Genomic DNA, 19208 nt, shown 5'->3' on the forward strand with positions numbered 1-19208 from the left:
AAGAATGGAAATTTTTTTGGAGTCTGTGTTTATATGTAGATCATTGAGGATTTTAATAAGTGCTGTTTCTGTGCTATGGTGGGGACGGAAACCAGACTGATAAGTATCTAAGAGGCTATTTGACGCTAGATAATTCTTGAGCTGAATGTAAACTGTTTTTTCAAGTATTTTACTGAGGAATGGTAGGTTGGAGATGGGCCTGTAATTTGCAATGACACTTTGATCCAGATTGTTTTTCTTCAGAAGTGGTTTGATGACAGCTGTTTTTAATGATGTGGGAAATATACCTGACTGAAGAGACGTGTTAATGATATGTAAAACCTCTGGTGCTAAGCAGTTAAAAACATTTTTGAAAAATGCAGCTGGGAGAGGATCCAGGCAGCAGGTGGTGGACCTGAGCTGACCAACAATATCACCAAGTTCTATCAGATTTAAACAGTTAAAATGAGGCATGACACAGGTGGAGTTTCTGGAGAAAGGAAGGGAAAGTTCAGTTGTAGGTTTTAGGGCAGTAATGTTTTGTCTAATAGTAATGATTTTGTGTGTGAAGAATCGGGGCTCCTCTGCAGGGGGAGTAGAGTTATCTTGGTCAAGAGGGGAAAATCTATTTTCCAAGTGGATGTAATGTTTATGTGCGGGAGAGGAGCGGCGCCCTCGCTTGTCATGACTGGTGATACGCGACCAGGATTCAGGTGCAGATGGGGTGGAGAAGCCCTGAGCTTTGGGCTTGGCACCTTGGCACATCCAGTGATCGATGGAGGTTGATGCCCGGAGGAGAAGTGACAGCTGCGGGAGCAGTGGCTTCAGGTCCCGGTGGATCGAAGGTGATCGTGTCCATTAACAGCTCAGCCTCGCGGATCTGATACAGGTTGGAAATGCGTCCTTCAAGCATGGTGACTTTCTCAGCGAGGCGGGTGCAGCTGTCACAGGATGGTGAGGTGAGTGGAGCCATGATGGCTACCAGCTTATCCCAGAGAGCTTGTTTTGGAGGGAAGCGCTACTGTTTTGGAGGGAAGCGCTCCGGTTTTGGAGGGAAGCGCTCCGGTTTTGGAAGGAAAGCACTCCTGCTTCCTCTTTAGATGTAGATTGTGTTGTGTTGAGTAAGAGTCAACTAGCACCTGGAGATTAAACTGTTGGCTGTTCGGGATTTGATGTTTATTACTTGTGTCCAGTCGTTCAGCTGCTGCTGCTGCTCTCTGTGCTGCTGCTGCTCTCTGTGCTGCTGCTTTCAAGATACTTCTTACTTTGGAAGCTCTTCATCAACTCGCTCCTCCGTACCTTTCTGACCCTCTGATCCTCCTCCTCCATGCTCCTCTCTACTCCTCCTGCCCGCCTCTCTTCAATGGGGTCCAGAGCTTCTCGCCATGTAGCCCCCCGTCTCTGGAACTCTCTCCCACAAACCATCCGCAACATTGCCTCTATTTTCCACCTTCAAATCACAGCTCAAGACTCACTTGTTGAGATTAGCCTTTTTCTGTTTGACCTTGCCATCCTAATTTTTGTTGTTTTTATGTAGTTGTTTGTGGTTTGTTTTTATCTAGTGTTTTTTGCTCTGTTTGTAAGGTGACCTTGAGTGACGTGAAAGGCGCCCGTAAATAAAATGTATTATTTGAAATGGCCTATAAATTATTTTTATGACGTTGAAAATTGCTCAATCCAGACAAGGAAAAAAGGAGGAAAAAGGGGGACATTTGGCCTGTTGAGGGCTGCGATACGTTTGGTTGTGGCTTGGTTGTTAACCTATTGCTTGATTAAGTGAGAGTTGCTGGGGATTTATGTCCTCTGGTTTCACCTAATACTGACCGTCAAAATGCATGAAACCTGCTTGGGACGAAAACATCCCAGTGGCATCATGCTTATTGGTTGGATTGTCTTCTTTGTGGTGAGGAGTTCTAAATTCAACTACGGCCTCTTTGATGCATATTTCAGCATTGACATCAAACCACTGAGCGGAAAAAAAGCCACTTTCGGTTTAGTTCACCCAGAGTTGAATGACAAAAAGTATCCCAAAACATACATTTCAGTGAACGAGAACTTAAAATACACAATACAAATTGTATACTATATATGCTTTACTTACTTAATTTGCGTTTAGCACATTTGTTTAATGCATCTTTGTCACCTTGTGTCTTGCCCCTCTGCCAGTTTCAACAGGAAGTGAACATCAACATCCCTGTCCCAAGAGTTTCCACAGACCCTGACATGCATCAAGGCTTCTGCACCTTCCAGCCACTGTCTCCAGAGGATGCTGTGGAGGAAATCCTCCTTCTAGAAACCATTGCTTGGCCTGAACCTCCACTTTTGCCAGCTCCTCTTTCCCTGGATCAGACCAGTCATCCAGCTCACAGCTCCTTCACCATTCTCCCAGGGAGGGGAGGAGGACGGTGGCATGTTGGGGATCAGCTGGAGGTTCTGATCAAAATGTCTGACTTCCAAGGCCGTCCCAAGAAGTTTGGGGGAGACTTCTTACTCGCCAAGCTGCACAATCAGAAGCTTGGTGCAGGTGTGGCTGGGCAGGTGGTGGATCATCTCAATGGCAGCTACTCTGCTGTTTTCTCTTTACTCTGGGAAGGAGACGCACAGGTTCAGGTGATGCTTCAAACTATCATGTTAAAATAAGATTCATTACATCTTACTACAGGCCTGCAATAATCTGAAGCTGAACAGACCTGCCATGCATATTTGCAGTTGTTAAGCTATGGCTGGACAAGTGCTGATTAGGGGAGGAATTTAGGCGAAATTTGTTTTTCAGAGATTGTCATCAGCGGCAGTATTAAAGCATTTTAAACCTGTTCACAAAGCTGCTGTGACCAACTTTTACTAAGGAATTGGGAGACCATGTTGTTTTGGGGGATTTGCTCAGTGAATTGATTAAATGAATACTGTTGGAGGCATGTTGCCATATCCAAATAAAGATGCAGGATAAGTGTCATTGATTTAACATGAAACAAAGAGTAGGCTACTTGCTCGCCACACATATGTGCAGGTAATTGTCAGCCTAACATGACTGGCAGCTCATTACCAATTAGTGGGTATCCATATTACAATAACCATGGCTGATTGTAAGAAGTGCAAAGAAAAACCAAAATGGGTGCACAACTTGTCCATAAGAGGCAAATAATTTCAGATTAAATTTTTTTTACTGCAAAAGTCAAAAAGGGCATGGCTAAATATATGCCTGAAGACAAATAAATTATTTTCAAAAGATCAGTATCACTAAAGGTTTCTACATGTTGATGGGGACAGACTGTCCATTTGGTAAGTGATTTGCTCTTCGTGACATAGGAGTCCTCTTCACTACTTTTGACTCTTCACAGATTTAGGAGATGGTTTTAGCCACTAAAACACTTTGTGAAATTCTCTGAGATAAAAAATGTAGAAGTCCTGAAATTAGGACTGACACATCCCTTATTTTTAAGAGTTACTTGAAATCAACAAGTTAGGAGCTACTTTTAGCCTTCAGATGTTTTGTGATGACGGCCTCTGAGGATCAGTCTGGTTTACAAAAATATGTCAAAGTGTGCTGCTTGAAGTAGTTTCCCCTTTATTGAGTGAACTTGATTGGACTTTGTGAAAACTCTGGTTCTCTACCAAATCAGGTGATGCTGGTCCACCCCAGTGAGGCTATCCCAGTGCTGAACAGGCTGAACAGTGAACAGCCTGACAGGATTTACTTCAAGAGTGTCTTCCGCTCAGGCTCACTCTCTGAAACAACCATCTGTAACGTCTGCCTACGTCCAACACAGCAGCCGCTGTGCAACTACACTGACCTCCATACAGGCGAACCTTGGTTCTGTTACAAGCCAAAGAAACTGAGCTGTGGTGCCAGGGTCAGCCATGCCAAGGGAGGATTCAAAGAAAACCTTGAGGCCAACGAGAAGAAGCTTTTGCAAAGGTGAGAGAGCAGAGACTGGTATTTTGTGTGACTTCTGATAAATACATACATTTATTGTGTATCTAGTTGGTGAAATATCAGAAGTGTGTAAATCCAGGCCATCAATATTGATTCCAAAGACACTATAACTTATTTATTCTAGTTTTAAGATATTGCACATCAACCTAATCAATCTAACACTTGATATAAGTTACTGTTAAATCATACATTTTATTTTGGATGTGGTCTTCTTCGCAGCATTAAGCTGCATGCTTAATAGTTTGCCTCTTAGTGGCAGCACAACAAACTATCAAATCAATTTATGAAAGAAAGTGATTACATGACATCAAAAGCATTGTGTCATTTACACCCAGCTGTGAAGCAATGTAAGCATTTCTTCCTGGAGTTGTGTTATTGGCAAATGTAAGTCCAAATTGTCCCTCCTGTTAGCTCTCGTTTGCTGCCAGGCCAGAACTTTCTGTGCTTTCTCCCCAAATTCATAATATCTCTGTTTGGTTCTAAGGTTTTTTTTCTATTCTGTAAGTGTTCAACAGATTATATTTTTAGCTTTTTGTTTTCTAGCGATCGATACATTTCTCTGGAGCGTGATATTTGATGTTTTTTCTCTCAGCGTGATATTTCCTTCTCCAACTCATTAATTTCAGACATGTGTTTTTTCTTTAAGCCATTGGTGTAAGAAATTGTCTATTGGATATTGGAGGTAGAGGGGCAGTTTGTTTCACAAAAAAACGTAATTTGGTCCCTAATGAATTAAGCTCTTGAGCAGAGGGGTTCAGCCGCCTTCTGGTCGCTGTATTATCTCTGGCATTATCAACGAAAGTGTCAGTGGAGAGTGGTCTGAGATAATCCTAGGTAGATATCGTACGGAACAGAGAGAGTGCTGTCAGGTTGTCAGAGTGCTGAGACTGAACACAATGTAGTTCATAACGTTTGGGCAGACTCAGTTCGCTACATATGATACCTCTTATCCGATCGATGTAATTTAATCATCGGAAAGTGCTTTTTGTACTTTGAATCTCCAGTGCCGTGACAAGCCGGGTTAGCCTAGCCTAGCGGCTAGGCTAGACTGCGGCGTCTGACAGCTGACAGCTTGTGACAATCAGCTGGAAGCAAGCCGTCTCGGCCGGATCGCGCTGATCGCACCGGTACTCCTGTTCAGCGACAACAGTCACAACTTACTGGGACCCCCCAGTCGTTATTTGGGCAGAAATGTCCAAGGGGAGGAAAAACAAAGGTGAGACCAACGGTGAAGCCTCTAATATGGCTGCCGACGTGGAGACGGAGCTGGTTGCTATGGACGCTGTCAAGAAACACGTCAACCAGGTGCTGGCACAGCAAAAGGCACATTACACGGAGATGCTGGACAGACAAGTGGACACATTTAATAAATGTATTCGCATGCTCATGGATTCCACTAATGAGCGTCTGGACTCAATGAATAGAAACATTCAGGAGACAAAAGACAGCATCCACTACACACAACAGGAAGTGGATGAGATAAAAGTCAAAACCTCCAAAGTTTCGAGTGACCATAACACCCTAGAAGGTGGAATGCGCACTATATGTGACACTTTGTTGGCACTGGAAAAATAGGCTGACTACCTGGAAAACCAGTCGAGAAGGAATAATCTGATCTTTGACGGAATTAAGGAATCGGACGGGGAGAAACCAGCTGATGCAGAGAGGAAAGTGCGCAGCCTGATCTCTGAGAAGTTAAAGCTGGATACTGGAGCCATGGTCATCGAGAGAGCCCACCGCACGGGGAAGCGGGACCCCACAGGTGAGCGTCAGAGGCCCATAGTGGCTAAGTTTTTAAATTTCAAAGACGGAGAACTGGTCTGGTCTAGGAGAAAGGAGCTGAAGAGAACTGCCCCAGGGGTCTTCCTGAATGAGGACTTCTCCGAGGCAGTTAGGCAGAAAAGAAAGGAGCTACTGCCAAAATTGAGAGAAGCTTGGGACAGAGGGGACATTGCGTACCTGAAATTTGACTATTTAGTCGTCCACCCACCAAGGGGAGTGGTCTAAACCATAACACCAGTGCTGGTCCCTCCCCTGTGACTTCCACACCGAAATGAAGTCTACTGGACTAAGTGATAAATAGCAGTGTACATTTTATTTTAGGGATTGTCTTTTGTTTTGTTTTGTTTGAGTAGTTTGGACATACATGTCTATTAAAATACCAAAAAAAGGTTTCAAATTTGCTCACTTAAACATCTGCAGTCTGAAAAACAAGGTTAATGAGTTAAGCTCAATATTGCATGACAATGATATCCACATAATGGCCATTTCTGAAACCCATCTAGATAGCACAATAGCAGATTCAGTAGTTTCTATACAGGGGTACAACTTCTTTAGACTGGATAGGGATAGATTTGGTGGTGGCACTGCTTTTTTTCCTGAAAGAGCACATTCCAGCTAAAAGAAATGATTTGAGTAGGAATGGTGTGGAGGCCTTATGGCTTCAAATTCACATTCCTTATTGTAAACCAATATTAATATGTTGTTGTTATATGCCACCTTGTTCAAATGTGGAATATTTAGACAATATATGTAGTATGCTACAGAATGTGACTGACAAAAACTTTGAGGTCTTTTTTGTTGGAGATATGAATATCAATTGGTTTAATTGTAATTGTGCTTTGAGGAAAAGGCTGAGTGATGCAGCTGCTGTATGTAACCTTTCTCAGATCATAAATATGCCAACTAGAATTAATATTAATAGGCAAGGCTCACTGTCATCAACTTGCATAGATCACCTCTTTACAAATAACCCAGAGAAATGTTCGAAAGCAGTGTCTGTACCTGTAGGATTCAGTGACCACAACATAATTGCACTAACAATAAAAACAAAGGTACCGGAAGCTGGACCAAAAGTAATACTAAGAAGAATTTATAAAACTTTTTCAGAAAAAGGCTTTACAGATGATCTAAAAAATGTAAACTGGCACACTGTTCTGGATTGTGTACACCCTGATGCTGCATTAGTCACCTTTATGAAATTATTCTCAGAGGTTTGTGATAAACATGCTCCCATTAGGAAGCTATCAGTGAGATCAGTTAAAGCACCCTGGATTGACAAAGAATTAAAAACCTATATTAAAGAAAGAAACCTACTAAAGAAGTCTGCTATTGAAAATGGAAACCCAGAGGAATGGCATGCTTACCGTGCACTGAGGAACAAAATCACTAAAACGAACAAACAAAAGAAAAAACAATACAATAGATCTAAATTTGCAGAATGTAAGGATGATAACAAAAAAAATGTGGAAAATACTTAATGAAGTTGTGGGTAAAGTAAAAAATACATTTACATTTATTGAATGTGATGGTGTATTTATAACAAAACCAAAGGATATTGCAAATTATTTCAATGATTATTTCATTAAAAAAGTTGACGCAATCAGATCGCAAATGCTGCCTAGGCGTGGCACGCTATCAGATTCCATTATTGAAAAAGAGATTATGTGGGGCAAGGAATGCAGCTTGAGTTTCAGCATGATCAAGGAAGAGTAGCTAGAGAAATTTCTGTTATTAATTAAATGTGATAATCCCTGTGGCATTGATAATCTAGATGCCAGATTATTGCAGTTATCGGCTAGAATAGTGTGTTTCGATGTATGTGTCTTTCCTCAGCAGTGGAAAGTTGCAAAGATTACTCCATTGTCGAAAAAGAATAGAGAGCCTCTATCAGGACCTAACAGTAGACCAATTAGTATTTTGCCTGTTTTAGGCAAAATTATGGAGAAAATCATGTTTATTCAAATTGAGAAGTATTTTGACAAAAATTGCATTAGCTCTGAGCACCAACATGCTAATAAAACAGGCTATTCGACCTGCTCAGCCTTAACATCGCTTACAGATGATTGGTTAAAAAGTATTGATAAGAAATGAATTGTAGGTGCAGTGCTGTTGGATTTCAGCGCAGCTTTCGACATTATAGATCATGAGTTGTTACTCAGAAAGCTGTCAGCTTATAAATTAAACGATTCAGCACTCAAATTATTAAAAAGTTATCTGTCGAACCAACAACAATGTGTCATGTTTAATGGCACACTCTCAGGTACTGCAACGCTGAATAGTGGGGTTCCACAGGGGAGCAGCCTTGGACCGCTGCTATACTCCATCTTTGTCAATGACATGCCATATGCATTAAAGTGTGCGCGTGCTGTAATTTACGCTGATGACACAACATTGCATGTCTCTAAGCTAAAGCTGAATGTCTGGAAAACTAAATGTATGGTTATTGGCTCTAATCATGTAATGAGGTCTGAACCCAAACTGTGTCTTTCTATCCAAGGCAGTGCTATAGATCAGGTCAAAGAAGCCAAACTGTTGGGAGTAACAGTGGATGAATCTCTATCTTGGTCGAATCATATCAACAATATAGTGTCCACAATGAGTTACAATATCTCTAACATCAGAAGAATTACCTACCTGCTGAATGAATCAACTGTTAAACTATTAATTCATTCCTTTGTTCTGTCTCATCTGAATTACTGTCCAACAGTTTGGTCCAGTGCCTCAAAGAAAGAACTTTTTAAACTGCAGCTCACTCAAAACAGGGCAGCACGCCTCGCTCTGCAGTGCTCTTTTAGAGAAAGTGTTAGGAGTATGCACAAGAGACTCACATGGATGCTGGTGGAGGAGAGACTGGCTTATAGTCTTATAATGTTCTTGAGAAAGACTTATATCTCACATAAACCTGTTTCTTTATTCTTGCAACTTCAGCCAACAAATGTGAAACATAGTTATAGTACTAGACAGGCCTCAGGAAACACCTTCACCTTGCCTTTACCTAGAACCAATGCACTCAAAAGGTGGGTTATGTATAGAGCTGTAGCTCACTGGAACAGTCTCCCCCCACACTTGATCATTACCAGTGGAGCGTTGAGTTTTAAATTGAAACTGAGAGAAGCAGTGTTTCGTCATAATCTTATGCTGCAATAGTCTTCTATGAAAATATGAAATCATGTTAAGTTGAACTCAAGTATGTTAATACATCTGCATTGAACGTCATGGTAAAATTTATGCTTACCTCGTATACTCTTCTATAATCATGTAACTCTTTTTATAATCATGCCTTGTACTACTTAATATATATTATAATCATGTTAATATACATTATAATCATGTTAGAATGAATGACTTCACGTTATTCTCTGTATAAATGCTGTAATGATGCAATTGTGTAATAATTGTTTGATTTAATGTGGACCCCAGGAAGAATAGTCTTCATCTCTATGAAGACCAATGGGGATCCAAAGGATACAATAAACAATATTCTGATTCCAGGGGCCTCATGTATCAACGCTGTTTTTTCCACACACGCCACATGTATGAAAAGTAAACTTGCCGTGAGAATGTGCGGACCGCTCCGCAACCTTTCGATGTGCCGTGAGAATGTGCGGTGGCACCGCAAACTTTTGTTTGGCAGAAACTACTGTCTTTTATGCTCTATTTAAAATGTCTTTCATGTCTAAACTCATACTACACACAACTGACATTATTTTTATAGTTCATAGCTCTCGGAAAATGGAAGGAAAATGCCGTTTTCCACCATCAATAACCCGTTCTAAATATGAGGGTATAGATGTTTTTTTTTCATCTAATATCATATTTTAGACTTCAACTGTGTACTGCTGTTTACTTTTGCAATGATAGTATGTTGAAGTCTATATGTTTTGATGTTAAGATTGTATATTTTCTTAAGTATATATATTCTGCTATTTCCACTATTTTTATATATACCGAATTTCCAATGAAGTACTTGTGATTCTGATTATGGAGCGCACACATTTTTCACAGATAACCTGCCTTAATTACTGTGTCAAAGTCCCGATCGCTGACCGTTTCCCCTTTGGTTTAACATGGAGATGTTAACGCTGCAGGTGAACAGCGATCCATGATGCACAGATCCCTCTCGCCGGAGAAAAAACGTGTGTTGGAAATCCTTTCAGAATAAGTCAGGTGTGGTGCATATTTGATCCCGTATGTGATGTTTAATTGGGACAACAAGTTAAGTGTGGCTTATAAACTGATGCGTAAAAATGATTTTGGCAGCATTACGCACTGGCAGCTCTAACGGCTTTGACCTCGTTCAATAACGGTGGCGTTTAGAAGAAGCGTGTGTGGAGGGACCCTTCTGCCATGGTGCAGGTCTCTGATCCGGCTGCGTTGACAGCCACAGTGACACCTTGTTGCTGATCCCACACCTGAGGCACTAAAAAGCTAATTTTTCCTGCCTCCACCCCGGAGATCACCACGTCCACCTCACGCTCAGTGACAGTAAGTTGATTTGTCGTTGTTTTGTAGATAATCAGCGGGCTTGCCAGCGATTTATAGTCATTTGCATGCATTTGCGTATACATTTTGGGGAGGGGCCGGGGCGTGGCTGGTGGCTCGTGCATGTGCGCTCAGTTCCGCACTGGTTGGGATGTATCAAGGAAAGGTGCGCTGAACCTGGCGTAAGCACAGTTTAATACATGTGGAGGTGAGTTTGCGTACGTACTTTCCTAGTTTTCCTAGAGTACGCCATCTTTCAGTATGAAAGCTACGCACTCTTTGATACATGAGACCCCAGGACTCTATGGGTTAATTGGTTAGGAGAAATAAATCTATCCTTGTATGGGAGCTATGCGGGTATGAATAGAAGGAGTAATCCCTAGTTCTGGGGTTTAGGTGTCCCCAGGCATCACAAAGGTTTAGGTGTTTCATAAAGGCCAATGTGGATCTGGCTGCTTTAGTCCTTGTCACTAAAGTGTTTGAGGACCAACTGGTGCAAGGCAAAAGTTGAAATATCCTCCTATCAATATGCATAATTGTGAAAAAGGCCCCTCTGCCCTCTGCTGGTGGCCCGCGTCAGTAGCGCTGTTTTTTCCCACTGCACCTGAACTGGACCACACCTCGCACGGACTTGTGGGCGAGCCGACGCCATTACGCCGTCTTCTAACGCGAGCTGCCGGGGTCTGCTAGACTCGCGGCGTGGACGTGACTGACGCTGAATACGCCGAGCCGCAACTGTCATCCGGTGCAAAGTGCGTCTAGCGCAAGTGAGTGAAGTAAACGTGTGCGCCACCAAAGCTAGGTTGCTAGGTGTTAGCCTATTACATGTTACAGCTAGTGTTGTATTTTGGCTAGTTATGTTGCTGTTAAGAGTTTTCAGAGTCCGCTCTGCAGCCGCGGCGGCCATTAGGGGGTGACCTTGTTTATAATTCATCGACCTGTAGATGGCACTGTTGCCTTGCTGATGCCTTAATTACATGCTGTCACTATTCACCTGATGTTAATACTAATTTTCACTGTTTGCATAGTCACACTATTTTTCTACTTGTCAGGCTATGTTTTATTATACAGTGTGTAGATAATTAGTATTTAAGCTGTTTGAAATAATACATTTTCTGTGTTATTGACCTTTTGTATTGTGTTTATTTGTTGTTTACACAGAACCACTTATTCACTGGACAGTTGTGAGCATTGGATGTGGTTGGATTAATAAAGACATTGAACTGAGAACGTCGTTGTGATTCTAATCGATCACCTGCAGCGAGCTGCTATTGAGTGTCCAGCATAAATATAGTATAGAAGTCCAACCTTCTTCACAATAATTATTGAATAAAGGAGTGATCGTCGTAATTTGGAGCGTACACATTTAGGAGTTTCCAAGTTTCAGAGTACATATTGCCTTGAATCAATATATATCGACCTGGCTGGATGAGAGATATTTTTCCATAGAGAAGGGTAGATTCTTATGTAATAATATTACAGCTCCTCTTGCTTTTGAGTTAAATGAAGATGCATAGACTTGCCATACCCATTCCCTCTTTAGCTTTTGATGTTCTGTTTTAGTAAGGTGGCTTTCCTGTATAAATGCTATCTCAGTTTTCAACTTTTTCAAACAATCACTCTTTTCCTTTTAACTGGTTCATTCAACCCATTCACATAAATTATGTGAATTTCACTAAGCTTGGATGTGTTCATATAGTAGGTATTTGGGTTGAGACACATTGATAGTATTTTCCTGGCCGTGAGCTCTTTCTTCACCTGTTTGTATTCCCTCCGGTGTCTGGTGACAGCAGGGCTCATGTCAGAGAAATGGGACAGGTGTGCCATCATGTTGAATGGGGTTCCTCTCCTTTGAAGCAGCGGCGCATTAGTCTTGGTACTTCAGAAATCTGATTATGATGGGTCTCCGTATCGGGGGTGGTCTGGGGAAGAGTGCCCTGTGCGTCTGCTCTATGATGATGGGGTTGGTGAAGTTGTCAGAGCCCAGAGTGGCGGGAAGCAAGTCAGTGGAAAAACTTAACTGGATTCGCGCCTTCACAACCCTCCGGTAGATTTATGATTCGGATGTTGTTGTGCCTGCTGTAATTTTCAAGTTGGTCATCTTTTTCAAGCAGGTATCCATTCTGTTTGCGTAGCACTGTTTTGTCCAGACGCACCAGCGTATCATCTGCATCACTTGGAATCAAGTTGGGTAGCGAGTTTTTGGTTTCTTTCCCGTATCTCTCTGAGAATATGAATCGAGCTCTCACCTTGGTTCCCTCCCTCTTCGCCATGCTCATCATGTCAGATGCTATTATGTGGATAACTAGAGCTAGCCTTAGCATCTTTCACATCCATCATAAGTGCCGGACCAGCCAGGTAGTTTAGTTTCCCTTTGGATCTGGTATTCATGCACTTACTTGAAGTCTACCTTAGTTCAGAGTTTGGATGGTATAAGTCAGTAAAAGGATCATTTTAAAAGGTGTTGTCGGGAGCTCTCGGACGCACGTCTGTCTATCCTCGCTGCATCACGTGATTCCTACCATCAGTTACTTGAACCAAAACAAGTCAGATAAATTAACACACTCATAACATGAGACCATAGATGCATAAAATAATGGAGTGATATGCAGGCCTATATTTTTTTTTACTAAATTACGTTTTGTGCGGGGGAAAAAATAAACAAAATCGAAGCCAACTAACCCAGCCAGACTGATGTGGCTTTGAGATCATAATCATTTCAAACTCAGACATAGTCACACAACTATATTTGTACTAGTTGTAGACATTGTGTACTAGATAAAGGTAGACAAAGACACAGATTTTGTATCTGCGATTGAGAAGCTGATGCTAGATTTTCCAGTGCAAATGTAGAAATCTCCCTGTTATCCTCAGTTTTAAGATGGACTCCATTTCCCAACATGATCTGTTTTCTCACAATGCTTTGCTTTTTTCTAGCTTGACTGGTTGGTGCTGTTCCAATGCAGTTTAATAACTCATTTCTACTTCTGAGGAGGCAAGCTACATGTCGGCTGCTCAGGCTGGTTTAATTACTCTTTTTGTTTGTGAGGACAATGTGCGTCTACACAGATAAACCACACACACTCACAGATATACAAACAAATGATGACCCTGTTCGTTGATTGATGGTGGTAATGAAAGACCGTTCTAAGAGCATCATTTCTGGAGTGCTGGTGTATCAGGTGTTGCACTATCCACTAGCTTACACCCATGCTTACAAAGTGGCTACATTGCGGATTCCACATGGGCCTCGTTTAGACTGCCAGCCAAAATCCAATTTTTAGCCCATCCAGATTGGAACTGGATCAGCCCTTAAAATCGGATTTGAGTAGGAATCTGATTTCGCCTGCAGTCTGAACGCAGCCATAGACAGGCTACTCACCAAGCTTCCACTGGGCTATTGTGATTACTGTGTTAACCAAGGCACCATATGGACGTGATCTATCAAACCTAAACTCTTTTCGACCTTGCCAAGTGGTTGGAGTAGTCCCAAGCTATACAGGTGTCCTGTTGTTCATTATAAGCCACATTCTGAACGGAAGGACTTTAGGCCGACAGAAATCAAGCACAAGAGTAAGTCTACTAAGTCTACTTCCATTTATTATGGGCCAGACCCGATTCCTTCCTGACAACCTGCTGACACCCGAGGGACAGCTCATAAATCTGCCATCACAACCAAGAAGGGGGAGCGCTTGCATTGAATTACTGAGTTTTCTGAGACTGTGCATTAAAGAACATTGGTGCCTGCCTGAGCATGCTGGATTTGGGACAACACACAACCCGTTACATGATCTTGTTAAAAAATGGTTTGATGTTAAGTTGGCACTTAATGAAAATAAAACTAAATTTATGGTGTTTGGTGGTAGGGCCAACTGTGACATTAAACGGAAATGATTTTTTTATGAAATTAAGTTTTTGGGAGGGATTATAGATCATAAACTTTGTTGGAAGCCACATATAGAATATATTAATAGGAACTAGAACATTTCTAAAGAAATTTTGATTGTGTGCTTGCCTCTGGCCCTTGATTCTCGTTGCTTAAATCACCAGTTTAACAGGGACTTCATGCCGAGTAATCTGACACCTTATACAAGTTTCTAGGACAAACGGTTCATTAGTTATGAAAAGGGGCGGGGTAATCAATCACCACTTAAACAGGGACTCTGTGCCGAGTAATCTGACATTTTATACAAGTTTCTAGTACAAATGGTTCATTAGTTATGAAAGGGGCGTGGTTAATCAAAAGGGGTGGGGTCATCGATCAACAGTTTAACAGGGACTCTGTCCTGAGTTCACAGACACCTCATACAAGTCTCGAGGACAAACGGTTCATTAGTTAGGAGGGGGGGTCGAGGGGGGGGGGGGGAGGCTTTGGTAGCTAAGCAACCAGGTGGCCAGATGGAGTCGACAAATCAGAGCAGAGCAATCAACTGAAATTAACTGATGATGGAGACAGTTCCGTCACAGTGAGCAGCCAGAGGTCGACCAACTGAAAATTCTGGCCTCGATCAGAAAGCATTTTTGGCAAAACCATAATACCTATCATTGATCCGACTTCACTTTGAGCGTCCTGAGTTCTTCCTGAACATCTACATATGTTTTTTTTTAAGAAAGATGAAAAAATAGCTTTGTTAGAGCGATTTAAAAAAACTGTTAAATTTTTTTGGGGGAGAAATCTTCCTGCATTTTTAATATGGGAGCCAATGAGGCAGTTGGTGCGTTTTGTTTGTGCATCTCTGCGTCCTGCGCCAAAACTATAACTCTGACAGCTTTACCAGAGGATTGTGAGTGAGAGGACAAATTTTCCTACGTTTCTATGTATAAATTATTTCTGTAGAGTGAAATTTGCGGCCTGGAGCGCAGTTTTCAAATTTATTTTTTGACAAATCGTTCTCTCCCCCTACACTCTGTTTGATGACATCACCACTCTAGACTCTCCATAGGGTTACATTGGGGGGATTTTTTGACGTGTTTTTTCCCAATAATTTGAAAACCGTTTGTCGAAACCCTTATAAAAGTCATAGCACACTTGTCATGGGTGAGCCGGTCGATTTGATACCTTTTTTGTGTATGTGCGACCAAAACTCTGGGAGGAGTAGTCGACGGAAAAACAACACGGAAGAAACGGAAGAAGAACTAGAAAATTTCTAAAGAAATTTTGATTGTGTGCTTGCCTCTGGACCGTGACTCTCGTGGCTTATCAAAAGGGGCAGGGATTAAACAGGGACTTTCTGCTGAGCACACTCACACCTCATACAAGTCTCTAGGACAAACGGTTCATTGGTTATGAAAGGGGGCGTGGCTAATCAAAAAGGGCGGGAATTTATGAAATATTGTTATGTATAAGTGGTCAGTGATGAACCATCATCATGCTTGACAAGTTTGAGGAAGATTGGACAATGTATGGTCAAGTTATAAGGTCTCATGTTTTATGAAGAACAACATGTCTGTTTACTTAGAGTAAACTGACAGTTATCAGTTAGAATGTCTGTGTTGGAGGAGGGAGGGGGGAGGGGGGAGGCTTTGGTAGCTAAGCAACCACGTGGCCAGGTGGAGTCGACCAATAAGAGCAGAGCAATCAACTGAAATTAACTGCTGTTGGAGAAAGTTCCGCAGACTGAGGTGGACAAACTGAAATTTCTGGCCTCGAACAGAAAGCATTTTCGGCAAAACCATAATACCTATCACTGATCCGACTTCACTTTGAGCGTCCTGAGTTCTTCCTGAACATCTACATATATTTTTTTTTAAGAAAAATGAAAAAATAGCTTTGTTAGAGCGATCTAAAAAAACTCTTAAATCTGATTATTTCAAAAATCCGCCTGTGTTTTTAATATGGGACTCAATGGGGCAGTTGTTGCGTTTTGGTGGCACTTCTCTGTGTCCTGCGCCCAAACTAAAACTCTGACAGCTTTACCAGAGGATTGTGAGTGAGACCACAAATTTTCCTACGTTTCTATGTATAAATTATTTCTGTAGAGTGAAATTTGCGGCCTGGAGCGCAGTTTTCAAATTTATTTTGTGACAACTCCTTCTCTGCCTCTACACTCTGCTTGATGACATCACCAGTCTAGATTCTGAACATTCCGCGCAATACACACACATGGGAAAATCGCCGTCCCCATTAGTTTGGAAAAATGGAAATGTTTTCGCACTTTGTGCGAAAACTATACGTACAATCGCTCTGAAATTTCACAGGACTAGAGTTAAATTCAGGCCCTACAACTTTCTAAATCGGTTCGGAATTTTACGAGCAACGGTTTGCGAATGGTGAGGCCCCAAAGTTTGCGCAATGCGTTCCGGATGGGCCGAAAAGTGCACGTTTGTGCACGTTGTGCGAAAACGTGCACGCCGATCGCTAATAAAAGTCATTCCACACGATTCCCGATTAGGGCGCAACTTTTGACGTTTTTACTTTTTGCGATTTCTCAAAGCTGTGGGACTAGTTACGCGCCAAAGTTTTTACAGAAGAATAATCTATAATAAATAATAAACATGAGCAATAATAAGAGATGCCTCGTGCTTCGCACGAGGCACTCATCCTCACTGCTTGCAGTGAAGATGAGTGCCTCGCTGCTCAGCCGTGGCACTAACTAGAAAATTCCTAAAGAAATTTTGATTGTGTGCTTGCCTCTGGACCGTGACTCTCGTGGCTTATCAAAAGGGGCACGGATTAAACAGGGACTTTCTGCTGAGTACACTCACACCTCATACAAGTCTCTAGGACAAACGGTTCACTAGTTAGTAAAATGGGCGTGGCTTATCAAAAGGGGCGGGGTTATCAATCACCAGTTAAACGGACTCTATGCTGAGTAATCTGACATTTTATACAAGTTTCTAGGACAAACGGTTCATTAGTTAGTAAAAGGGGGCGTGGCTAATAAAAAGGGCGGGAATTTATGAATTATTGTTATGTAGAACTGAAAAGTGATGAACCATCATCATGCATGACAAGTTTGAGGCAGATTGGACAATGTATGGTCAAGTTATAAGGTCTCGTGTTTTATGAAGAAAGCCATGTCTGTTTACTTAGAGTAAACTGACAGTTATCAGTTAGAATGTCTGTGTTGGAGGAGGGGGGGGGCTTTGGTAGCTAAGCAACCACGTGGCCAGGTGGAGTCGACCAATCAGAGCAGAGCAATCAACTGAAATTAACTGACGATGGAGACAACTCCGTCAAAGTGAGCAGACAATTCTTTCTCTCCCTCTACACTCTGTTTGATGACTTCTCCACTCTAGACTCTCCATAGGGTTACATTTGGGGGATTTTTTGACATGTTTTTGCCCAATAATTTGAAAACCGTTTGTCGAAACCCTTAGAAAAGTCATAGCACACTTGTCATGGGCGAGCCGGTCGGTTTGATACCTTTTTTGTGTATGTGCAACCAAAACTCTGGGAGGAGTAGTCGACCGAAAAATGACACGGAAGAAACGGAAGATTAAAAATAACTAGAAAATTCCTAAAGAAATTTTGATTGTGTGCTTGCCTCTGGACCATCATTCTCGTGGCTCAAATCAACAGTCAAACTGGGACTCTGTCCTGAGTTCACAGATACCTCATACAAGTCTGTAGGACAAACGGTTCACAAGTTAGTAAAAGGGGGCGTGGTCACTCAAAGGGGGCGTGGCTTGAATCAGCAGTTAAACAGGGACTCTGTCCTGAGTTCACAGACACCTCATACAAGTCTCTAGGACAAACGGTTCATTAGTTATGAAAGGGGGCGTGGCTAATCAAAAGGGGCGGGGTTATCAATCACCAGTTAAACAGGGACTTCATGCCGAGTAATCTGACACCTTATACAAGTTTCTAGGACAAACGGTTCATTAGTTATGAAAGGGGGCGTGGCTAATCAAAAAGGGCGGGAATTTATGAAACATTGTTATGTATAAGTGGTCAGTGATGAACCATCATCATGCATGACAAGTTTGAGGCAGATTGGACAATGTATGGTCAAGTTATAAGGTCTCGTGTTTTATGAAGAAAGCCATGTCTGTTTACTTAGAGTAAACTGACAGTTATCAGTTAGAATGTCTGTGTTGGAGGAGGGGGGAGGGGGGAGGCTTTGGTAGCTAAGCAACCACGTGGCCAGGTGGAGTCGACCAATCAGAGCAGAGCAATCAACTGAAATTAACTGACGATGGAGACAGTTCCATCAAAGTGAGCAGACAGAGGTGGACAAACTTGAAATTCTGGCCTCGAACAGAAAGCATTTTCGGCAAAACCATAATACCTATCATTGATCCGACTTTACTTTGAGCGTCCTGAGTTCTTCCTGAACATCTCCATATGTTTTTTTTTAAGAAAAATGAAAAAATAGCTTTGTTAGAGCAATTTTAAAAAACTGTTAAATTTTTTTTTCGAGAAATCTTCCTTCATTTTTAATATGGGAGCCGATGCGGCAGTTGGTGCATTTTGTTTGAGCATCTGTGCGTCCTGCGCCCAAACTATAACTCTGACAGCTTTACCAGAGGATTGTGAGTGAGAGGACAAATTTTCCTACGTTTCTATGTATAAATTATTTCTGTAGAGTGAAATTTGCGGCCTGGAGCGCAGTTTTCAAATTTATTTTTTGACAATTCTTTCTCTCCCTCTACACTCTGTTTGATGACTTCCCCACTCTAGACTCTCCATAGGGTTACATTGGGGGCATTTTTTGACGTGTTTTTGCCCAATAATTTGAAAACCGTTTGTCGAAACCCTTATAAAAGTCATAGCACACTTGTCATGGGCGAGCCCGTCGGTTTGATACCTTTTTTGTGTATGTGCGGCCAAAACTCTGGGAGGAGTAGTCGACCGAAAAAATGACGGAAGAAACGGAAGAATAATAAAAAGACACTAGAAACAAAATTCCAGGGAAATTTTGGAGTGCCACGGGACTACTGCCGGATGATTCTCGTGGTTTAAATCACCAGTCAAACAGGGACTCTGTCCTGAGTCCACAGACACCTCATACAAGGCTATAGGACAAACGGTTCACTAGTTAGTAAAAAGGGGCGTGGCTACTCAAAGGGGGCGTGGCTTCAATCACCA

General features: G+C 42.0%; 1 protein-coding gene and 1 long non-coding RNA gene across 2 annotated transcripts in view; both read left to right on the plus strand.

The window, feature by feature from the left end:
• The window catches only part of LOC131960867 (NXPE family member 3-like), a 129807-nt gene that overhangs the window by 56762 nt on the left and 53837 nt on the right, over window positions 1-19208 (plus strand). Inside the window, exons 2-3 of the mRNA XM_059326142.1 lie at window positions 2146-2589; window positions 3600-3895. Of these exons, the coding sequence (XP_059182125.1) occupies window positions 2146-2589; window positions 3600-3895 (740 nt within the window). The remainder of the gene's footprint in view (window positions 1-2145; window positions 2590-3599; window positions 3896-19208) is intronic.
• Window positions 10840-11407, plus strand: LOC131960888 (uncharacterized). The gene is made up of 2 exons (XR_009389784.1): window positions 10840-10944; window positions 11339-11407. It is a non-coding gene; the product is annotated as an uncharacterized LOC131960888 (long non-coding RNA).

Source organism: Centropristis striata, chromosome 22, assembly GCF_030273125.1.
Source record: "Centropristis striata isolate RG_2023a ecotype Rhode Island chromosome 22, C.striata_1.0, whole genome shotgun sequence".
NCBI lineage: Eukaryota > Metazoa > Chordata > Actinopteri > Perciformes > Serranidae > Centropristis > Centropristis striata.